At 42.1% G+C, this 9,613-nt stretch overlaps 1 protein-coding gene across 5 annotated transcripts; it reads left to right on the top strand.

The window, feature by feature from the left end:
• Positions 1-708: 708 nt before the first annotated feature.
• LOC147427254 (uncharacterized) lies at positions 709-7,998 on the top strand. 5 transcript variants are annotated; one of them, XM_086498554.1, is made up of 10 exons: positions 713-847; positions 968-1,077; positions 1,260-1,383; positions 1,466-1,554; positions 3,201-3,339; positions 3,419-3,493; positions 3,573-3,694; positions 3,784-3,859; positions 5,766-5,825; positions 7,677-7,992. In XM_086498554.1, coding segments are annotated over exons 2-10 (711 nt in total). In that variant the 5' UTR covers positions 713-847; positions 968-1,075; the 3' UTR covers positions 7,701-7,992. The 5 variants fall into 5 exon arrangements, with proteins under 5 accessions (XP_086354679.1, XP_086354682.1, XP_086354680.1 ...); XM_086498552.1 differs by lacking the exon at positions 7,677-7,992 and adding an exon at positions 5,914-6,192 and having other exon boundaries at positions 714-847; XM_086498553.1 differs by lacking the exons at positions 968-1,077; positions 7,677-7,992 and adding an exon at positions 5,914-6,192 and having other exon boundaries at positions 709-847.
• The last annotated feature ends 1,615 nt before the right edge of the window (positions 7,999-9,613 follow it).

Consider the following 9,613-nt stretch of genomic DNA (forward strand, 5'->3'; position numbering starts at 1 on the left):
ATGTTAATAGGGAATGAACTACAGATAGTCAAGCTCAAATTTCAAGAAATTGTGAATTGAGATTAAAAGCATAAAGCAATCATTTGACTCAAGAAAAAATCAACTATACTTGCAAGTAAAAGACATGACGTTATGTAAAAATTGAATATAAAAGAACAATTCATCTTACTACATATACTTCCTACTGGCTCGTTCGTTGATTTATTCATTTACTCTGGAAGATTCCTTCCACCTGAGGCATTCCTTTCTCCCACCTGAACCATTCGTTTCATATTAGTATCCTTACCCTTCAAAAAGGGGATGCAAGATTCGAACTCAACCCCAGAGAGGTCAAAGCTCACATGGAGCCCTGCTAACCAGTTGAGCACTGTTGTGATGTTGCATGCTGCTGCCCAGCTTTTTTACTAAAAAAAAACCCTATCTGGCCCTCGCCTCACTACTATTCTGCCATTGCCCTCGCCTCAATAGTGCTGTGTCACTGCGTCCCCCTTCACCTCACTACCATCGTTGCTCGTGCCTCCCGCGTCGATCGCTACCTACCTACGGGCCCACGACACCCTTCCCTTTTATGCCATAGGGGATCTTCCCCGATTCTCACTAATAACATATTAAAAAAGATTGGGTCTCCCCAACTTGAAAGTTGTTCTTTATTTATTTAATTTTGTATTGCTGCATGTATGTCAAATTTTGTTACTTTTGAAAGCCCAACATAACTCATTATTTAACAAACATCGCATACATTATCTCCAATTAATGTTTCTTCCACTATCCCGCCTGGAAGACGGGTTTACACACTGCAAGCATTGTGGAACTTCTTCTCTTCTCGTGCTGCTGCTCGTCTTGTCGGGTAACATTTTGTTCACATCGTTTCTCTTCTGTGTTTAGTTGGGTCGCAATGGCGCCATTGAGAGCTTGATTGTACGCAACTACCCAAGAATGGAATGTAGCAAACCATTTCTCAATGCAGAGACAAAGAGGCACTTTTTGCGCTGAGAATTTCTTGAGAGCAGAAAATTGCAGAAGCATTCTGGACAGACAAGAAACACAATCTTTGAGCTAGCTGCCGACCATAATAATGTATTCTTTTTAATCAAAATGCTGCATATTGTACAGGGTTTGAAAATATTACACAATGCTGTAAGGCTTGCTAATGAGTTTAATTCTTGCATTACTGAATGGTGTTAGTCTTGCTTATGAGTTTAACGTTTCCTGAAGTTTAGTGTGATCTATCAGTAATAATGCATTTCATTACATGTCAGGTCACTGATGAAGAATTCTGAGCCTTTTCATAGTCAGCTTCTTCTATTAGCAGGAGACAATCCATGGGCAGAGCCTCTGGTCTGGTTTTTCTCAGTTGCATCTGGCATCATATCTTGCCGATTGGTGAGTTTTTGTTGCGTGCCAGTTAATTATTGCTCAGCATTGTATACCACATGAAAGACTCACTTCTTATTTTGAGTTCTAGATATACTGTTTCATGAAGGCTTTAAGCCCAGCCCTGTTTCATTCTTATTCAAAGCTCTCAAAAGTGGAAAAGATCGAGTGGGACAATCGGTAGGTAATCTCTTGATTGTAGCGTGTGCGTTTGGATATTTTTCGCTATTTAGAACTGTTGCACCCAATGGTGGGAGACTCATTTGGGGAGATACCAGATATCATTTTTTCTTTGAGTTCTGAATGTCAAAACTTAGTTTATAGAGTGATGAGTGAGTCTTCAAAAAGGTATGCATTAATGCTCTTTTTCCTCCCTGACACCTTCTGCCTCTCTTTTTCCTTTGAGAGGTTTAACATTTTCTTCGGCCGGGGGAGCGGGGGGGGGGGGGCAGTTGTCCTAAAACCATTGAAGGAAATAAAGGTAAGTCCCTGAGGTTAAATACAAAACTCAGGGTTGCCTTTATGAAGAAATTAGGAGTGATTATTGGGATTGAAGTACTTAAACTGTCACAGAAGCATAAGGTTGTACCTTGATTTTGTTTCACTAAGCTGTTGATCAAATTTTAGTGTTGTTTCTGGAGGTTGATGTTATAAAGAGGCTGAAAGACTTCTGGATTTCAGCTAAAATTATCAAGAGCTGTGAACCTACCAGGTATTTGTGACAGAACTCATTGTGGCTGTGTCATGGTCCATATGATGTCAAATGGCGGTGTGGAGACAATGTTGTAGAGAGAGAAGAGATGGAGAGCCAATGGAACCACAAACGATGCCAATCATAACTAAGACCATGCATGAGTGTTGAAGACAATGGTAAGAGTAGGAGCACAAAGGGATGAGCTTTGGGGGTGGCCTGGATTGCTAAAGGGAAAGCTAGACAGATCACAAATGGACTAATGCTCGAGAAGTGACCCCTAGGGTCACTTATATATGGAATTAAAGCTGGGTCGGGCAATGCAAATAATGTTGGTTAAATGTCACTTACAAATAAGTTAAATAACTCATCTATAAGAGGCGTTGCACCTGCAGATAAATATCTAGGCTGGGTACTAATGCAAATGTATGGGAATACTCCCAAGTGCCTACACCTAGGAGACACTATTTTGGCTCATGTGCAATCAGAGGGTATGTATGCAACTAATCTGAGTGCCAGGACATGCACATCTTGCGTACAGGGTCACAGAGGTGCCTAAACACTTCCTAGGCTGTCCTAAATCCTTGAAGTAGGAGCTACAGCTTGTCCACATGTACATAGGGTTAGATGTGCACGTGAGCCTTGGAAGCAAATTTTATACCATTGTGGCCTATGTAGGCAATCCCTAGCTGAAAGCAGATCAAAATTGCAAATGAGGATTTGATTTTTGGTTAAAGGCAGACTGCAGCATGGATCCACATCTTGAAACAGTAAGAAACAATCAATTCTTAATAGATGCTTTAATTTCATTGGGCGTCACCCCACTCATGTGGGCAGTGAGCATACAAACATTAAGTTTCGTGCTGTGCAAAGCTGCCTTGAAGACTGCAATGCCAGTCTCTTCATTGAAACAAGCAAACAAAAGCAAGAGGCTTTTGAATCAATTACCCCCCTTATACCTCCCTTACCATTCAATTCAGAAAGGCCTCCCTATCCCGTACACTCTGTTAGCACAAGACAAATGCTGTCTGCTCTTGGTTGATGTGTTGCTTGGAAATTTGAAATGGTAAAAAGATAGCTTCTCTGGGTTTTCCAGTGTTGACTTGGTCTCTCACATATTTTTGTGCTCTTGCAGGGCGTTCTCGACTTGTCATGCCATTGTAGTATCTGCAACTGCATGTTATCTATTATTCTTTAGCGGTTTTTTCTGGGACAGTGGTCCATATGGCCCTGTGGTGTTTCGAAGTTCGTTGTTGTCACAGATGATACTTGGAGTAAGTGCTCAGCTTACTTTTGAACAAATGTAATGCTGACGGGCTCCTGGAATACAACTGCTCACACGTTTCTATGTAGGTCTCTATCGGATACTTTCTATCTGATCTAACCATGATTTTGTGGTTTTACCCTGCCCTGGGTGGTAAAGAATATGTAAGTGAAAGAGTTGCAGAACAATCCTTAGGCATTAGTGTTTTTGATGCATAACCGTTGCGTTCGCATTGCTGTGCAGGTGCTACACCACCTCCTTTCGATGATATCTTTGGCCTTGTCTGTATACAGTGGACAAGCTCATATTTACCTCTATCTTGTTCTTTTTTCAGAGGTGACCACACCTCTTGTCAACTTGAGATGGTATCATACCAAGATTCTACCATGCGCACTGAACTTTTTAGTCTTCTCTTTTCCATGGTTGGTTATTGTGAAATGCTGTGGGCATGCAGGTACCTCAGCATGGCTGGCATGAAAGACTCCAGGGTGTATGTATATAATGGGATACTGCTATTTTTTGCATGGCTTGTAAGTCTTTGTGGATGAGTGTGTCGTGTTTGTTTGTATGCTTGATGCACATGAGCCTGTATTTCATTCGTGCGTGTGCATATCTGCAATTTCTTTGCAAAAGGGGATGGCAAATGTCGTTTCTTTGCCACTCACACTACTCACGACACACTACCTGTGTGCTCACTTTGCTTCTGAATAGATTGAAAGAAGAGTCTTCAAATGAGTTTGCTTTAGCAAATACCTTTGGCTTGTATGTTTTGCTGGTTGGCATACACATTAGTCGTTGAGATCAAGCTCATGTTTATGAATGATTGAGTTAATTGATTTTTCTATGCATGGAAATATTACTATGTTTTTAATAGGCTTGTTGATCTTTGTTTTTCACTTGAATCTATTGTAGTCTTCACTCATTTGAAGCTCTCATGTTGAGCAAAACTACCATGAGTAGTTTTGGGCGGTTCCACAATCATCCTGTAGCATGGGTTCTTTAAGGTTCCTGAGTGTGATATTTTGTTGTGATTTATTCAGCAAAATTTACCAACACTCATGATATTGCTGATACTCACAAAAAAATCTCAATATTAAGCAACCTCTGCAAGAACAACTGGTTGGCTGCTTTTGTAGCCAATTGTCCTCTTATGGAAGGCCAAAAAGAGCTCCTCCATTGTAGGCGTCAAATTCTGAGTACCTTGAATTTTCATGCTTCTAAATTGGAGAGGTTTGGGTTGAGCTGTTTGTATTTGCAATCCCGCTCAGGCGCTCATTGGGGGCCTCTTCTCAGTTACTCTTAGCTCGATTTGTCAAGTATGCTTGCAGGAAGCATAGTGTAATCCAGAATTTGCATTGTTACTGTGAATGGTCAATGGCTGTCTACATTTTTTAATGTGCTGAACATGGGTCTGTGTTGCGCACCCTCGTCACTAATTGACACCTCCTTAGGGAGGAGGGATCAATGGCCCACATTAGGCGTAGCGAGGCGGGTGGAATCCGGGCCGTCCGATTGTCGTTCGAACTAGGTGTGAACTAAGAGTGAACTCGAGAGGTATGTGCACCACACCGAATTTGGTGTGAACTCGGTGTGAACTCGACATGAACAAAGTGTGAGCTTGGTGTGAACTGGGGAGGGTCTACACACCACACCAAATTTAGTGTGAACTCAATGTGAACTCGGTGTGAATTAGGTGTAAACTTGTCCGCGATGCTGTGATTTATAAACTTACCACATACACACAACGCGCGATAGCCTAGTGGTTAGAGTCAATTCCGTGGGGGAGAGGGTAGCGGGTTCAAGTCCCGGATTCGGAAAAGTGGGAATCTTTTGCATTCCCTAGGTAATCCAACGGTCACAATCAACCGGTGATTGCGAGCCATTGATCCCACCTCCCAAAAGGAGGTGTCAATTAGTAACGAGGGTTGCGCACCCTGAGCCCCGCCCACATTATGTGCTTCATTCTCCTAATAAATGTCAAAAGCTTACAAATTCCATAGTTTGCTTGTTTTTTTTTTTTGGTTTGATTCAGGTCTACTTTTTTTGTTGGCTCATTGATTACCTCTGTTGCCTGAGTTTTTGGAACTAGATTGCCTTCCACCACAGTTCAGTATTTGCAATCCTATTCAGGAGCTGGCTGGGGCCTCTTCTCTGTTAGTTTAAGCTCAATATGTCAAGTATGGTAGCATGAAAACATAACGCTATTACCTACCAGAGTACAAGTGTATTGCTGGTTTGCTTGTTGAACTTCGAAAATTGTGTCATGGGCTTAATACCATCGCCTTTTAATCTCAGCCATATGAATCACTCATACATACATGCCGATCTTTATACCATCGCCTTTCATATGAATAACCCTTACATAACATGCCAAGAGACAATTCAAAATGCGACCGATGCTCTTATTTCATTTTTTGGTTTCTTCTGCTTCTGCAGGTTGCAAGGGTGTTGCTCTTTATTTACTTCTTCACACACATTTACCTCCATTATGATAAGGTGAGACCTTGACAATTGACAGTTACTTTCTCAATATTACTGCATTTGCGGTTAATGTTGTCATAACAAAATCATGTCATTGTAGCAGGTGAAACAAATATTTCCGGCTGGCTTTTATTTCCTATTCATTGCACCCCCCAGCTTAGCCTTGATGAATGTTTTCTGGTTCTACAAAATTTTGAAGGGTTTGCTTAGGACGTTGCATAAACAAGATTGATGATAATCACCTAAGGTTGTTGTCCTGTAATTTGTGGAAAGGGATGAAATGAGTTGATGGGCTTGTTGTGTGTTCAGCTTATCAAATTTCAATCTCCTCATGAATGCAATCTGTACACTCCTGTCTTTGAAAATGTGGTGAGATTGAGCTTGTTGACGTGACCGTAAGTGCCGATACATTCTGCCGGCAACTTCTTGTATTCATAGATCACATACACTATGATCAAGAAGGCAAGGAAGAAGTAGTCCTCCAAAGTTGTGCTGCTGAATTGCAGTCCTCCAAAGCTCTAAGGTGAAAGTAAAATGAATCAATGGAAATGCTTCTTCTGGAATGTAAGGGTGCTGTTAAACAAAAAAATGTTGCGCCTTAAAGGGGATTTGTTGGCAGTGACCTGAAAGGGAAGTGCAATGCTTTGTTGGTGATCACTTTTGTTGCAAAGATCACTTAATTGGACTTCTGTCAATATATCACTTGACTTTGAGATTCTTCTCTCTTTTCTCTGCAACCATCTCTATAGTTGTCCACCCTATATACCCTTCCCACTAAACTTTTTTGCTAAATCTTAGATAAAACATGATTGGTGCCCCACAAAAAGCTGTCCTTTGGTCAGTTTTCCAAAGGCTCATTCTGAGAAATTTAATGATGAAAACTGGCTAATTCTGACACAATTTAGTAAAGTTTTTTGGATAAATTTCGTGATGAAACTGGCAAATTCTGTCACATGTTAGTGAACGAAAGTGAGAGAAGCATTACGAAAGTAGGGAAGGTCTCTGGCTTTGTGCTCCTTTCAATTCGTTTGTGCGGCACACATGCGCCCGTGCACCCACATGCTCACCCACCCCCACACACACACCATAATAGAGATGGACTGCCGCACTTTTTTGGTCTGCCCCGAAGGGGTGAGGTCTTAGAAATGCCTCCCCTTTTCCCTAACGAAAAAGAGAATGTGTATCTTCCCGCGCCCCCCCCCCTCCCCCCCCCCCCCCCCCCCCCTCCTCTCCCCCCCTCACTCAATATGAACTCCTCAGAAAATACCAATCCCAACCCTTATAGAGACAAGGAAGTCTCTCTTCTTGAAAGAATTGAAATGGTCCTTCTCAACCTTTCAAGACCCCTCGCCTTGTGGGAAAATGGCAGCGCACTGCATAATCCCCCAACCTGCCAGCTAAGCTCTAGGTACCCATGCATGTCACTCTCAACCAAAAATGGAAAGTTACTTTGTCAAGGAAACAATGGCTCTTCAAGTTCCAATCCATTTGGAATAAGGGAACTCCTGCTTAACACTCTGCTTCTCTGGCTAATCCTACACAAGGTTGTCTGGGTAGGGTACATAATGAGGTATGCTGGATTGGGTATAGGAGCTTGTAGTAGGTGCCACCAAACAGAAGAGGATATCTCGCATCCGTTGCCCCTCTAATTTTGTTGTATTGTCCCCATTAATTAGTGCCTTGGGCTTCACCCCCAACTGGAAGCAATTTCAACTTGGTGATTCAATTTCAATTTTCTCAGTTGTTTGGAACAGGATCGGAGGAGAATTCTTTTGGATCATTTGGTGGAAAAGGAATGAAAGTATCTTCAACAATGCTTACCAGACTAAAAGTCTGAGAATATTATTTTCCCAATTTTCCTTGCAGGTGAACCAGCTTTACCTCGATTAATGTAGGATCTACGAGGCCAACCGGAAAGTCCTTACCGACTGCATGGATTTCTATAACATGGCAAACATCAACAAACAGTAAGAAGTTCTGCTGGATGGCTCATACACTCACCTTCAACGAATGATTGACGATTGCAAGTCTGAAGAGGAAAAACTCAAAAGACAGGACTTTAATGGCCTTCGTCTAATTGCGCATCTCCAGGACTTGAGTTCTTTGTAGGGAAGTAGCTGAGTGTGATTGTAAAGGGATAATGGAAGACTTCTGTAATCTTTTGTATCTAATGGCCGTTATAATTTCCCATGGTAAAACAGGTTTAGCCTATCCCCATCTTCCCAGTTACATGTAATGTTCTTTCTTTTCTAATGTGTAATTTTTTTGATTGGCACATAGGTTAGTGGGCATTCATTGTGGCAAGAACGTTATCAAGAAAATGATGATGCACCATATGTGGGTAAGCTCAAGACTCGAGAGACATGGAGAAGACACAAATGACAAGACAAGTCTCTTGGTGAAGAGACATGACTTTAGACGTAAAGACACATCCTTTCGGCGAAGAGCTGCAACCATTGGGCGAAGAGTCGCACCCGTAGAGCGAAGGGCTTTTGGCAAAGAGGCACGTCTCTTGGGCGAAGGGGTGTGACCATCCAAGCGTAGGGGTCCTCCTTGGCATGGCACTTCGCGTATCTGCAACTAGGAGTAGATGTATTGCTGTTAACATAAGTCACAATCGTGACATTTCCTCCCTCTTTAAATAAAACCCAGGGTAGTTGTAGAAACTCCGGGAAGAAGGAAAACTGAAAACTGAAAACTGAATGATAATTTTGCCAAACTGAAAACTGATCATATCTACAACTTGATAAGTGCCTTTGTCAAAGTCATTTATAACTTCGAGCTTTGTCCAAGAAAAGATTGAATCTGTATCTGCTTCGAATGAAATTATTGGTAAACCGACTTGAGTTTTCTGTTGAGTGATGACCACTGGTTGGAAATTTGTAAGGTATTCCATTGGTTTGTCTGGAACAGTAAGATCCTCCTGAAGGGATGTCGTAGACTGAGACAGAGTAGTGTTTGGAGGTATTTCCATCTGTAAAGGTTTATTTGTGGAACAAATTGTGTCCAACGATTCAGTTGCAGTGACTAAAGTCGTGCTGCAAGAGTCTGCATCTGTTTTATCCTTTGCATTGTTGAAGGCAAGGAATGGAGTCTTCAACTTTGAAGAATTATCATTCACCACTGCATTTGGTATCTGTTTAGAAACAAAGACTGTATTCTGCAAGGGCGGTGACGAGGCGAATTTTCCTGACTGGATCACGGCCAAAGAAGGGTTTATGTGCTTGTTGGTTGTCACATAAGAACTGGAATCTTCTGAATCTTCAGCTTTCTCAGCGGGTATTAAGGCTTCCAATTGACAAGGGGGAGGTTGAGGAAGTTGTTGCCTCTTAGACCTCTGAAGGATCCTCTTGTAGAATACATATTGGATCTTTGGTAATATATTGTCGTCGCCATCTTGTCTCCATCGTCGATTATGTAGCAATAGCTACTGGGAGAAGAGAGTGTGCTGAATCATTGTTGGGCTCTGCTTGTCTGCAAACCAGACACCAAGGGGGTAGCGAAACCATATTGTGGGCTAAGGGTGGTAATCTCCCAAATCAGGGGTATGATGGGGGTTTGAAGCTGGAATCCCACACAGCCCACGATTTTTGGCTGCTCACGATTGCCCTTTTTAAAAAAAACTGTGTTGGTAAATATGCTGGAGGCCCCAAAATTTGTATTCGCTGGCTGTTTATGCGCTAGGTAGTTTGCTTGATTTAAAAAATCACCATGTCATCGAGTGGCCCAAGTGGGGAAAAAGGCCGGTCACCAATGTGAAGTGTGCAATAGGCACATGCGAAAGAATGTCACCAGCGAAAAGG

This window comes from Adiantum capillus-veneris, chromosome 24, assembly GCF_014529385.1.
Source record: "Adiantum capillus-veneris isolate H3 chromosome 24, ASM1452938v2, whole genome shotgun sequence".
Classification (NCBI taxonomy): Eukaryota; Viridiplantae; Streptophyta; class Polypodiopsida; order Polypodiales; family Pteridaceae; genus Adiantum; species Adiantum capillus-veneris.

Excerpts from the sequence above, each read along its gene's own strand:
- LOC147427254 (XM_086498552.1), top strand. Across the intron at positions 1,384-1,465 it reads GCATCATATCTTGCCGATTG|ATATACTGTTTCATGAAGGC; the intron begins GTGAGTTTTTGT and ends TTTGAGTTCTAG. Across the intron at positions 3,695-3,783 it reads CCTCTTGTCAACTTGAGATG|GTACCTCAGCATGGCTGGCA; the intron begins GTATCATACCAA and ends GTGGGCATGCAG.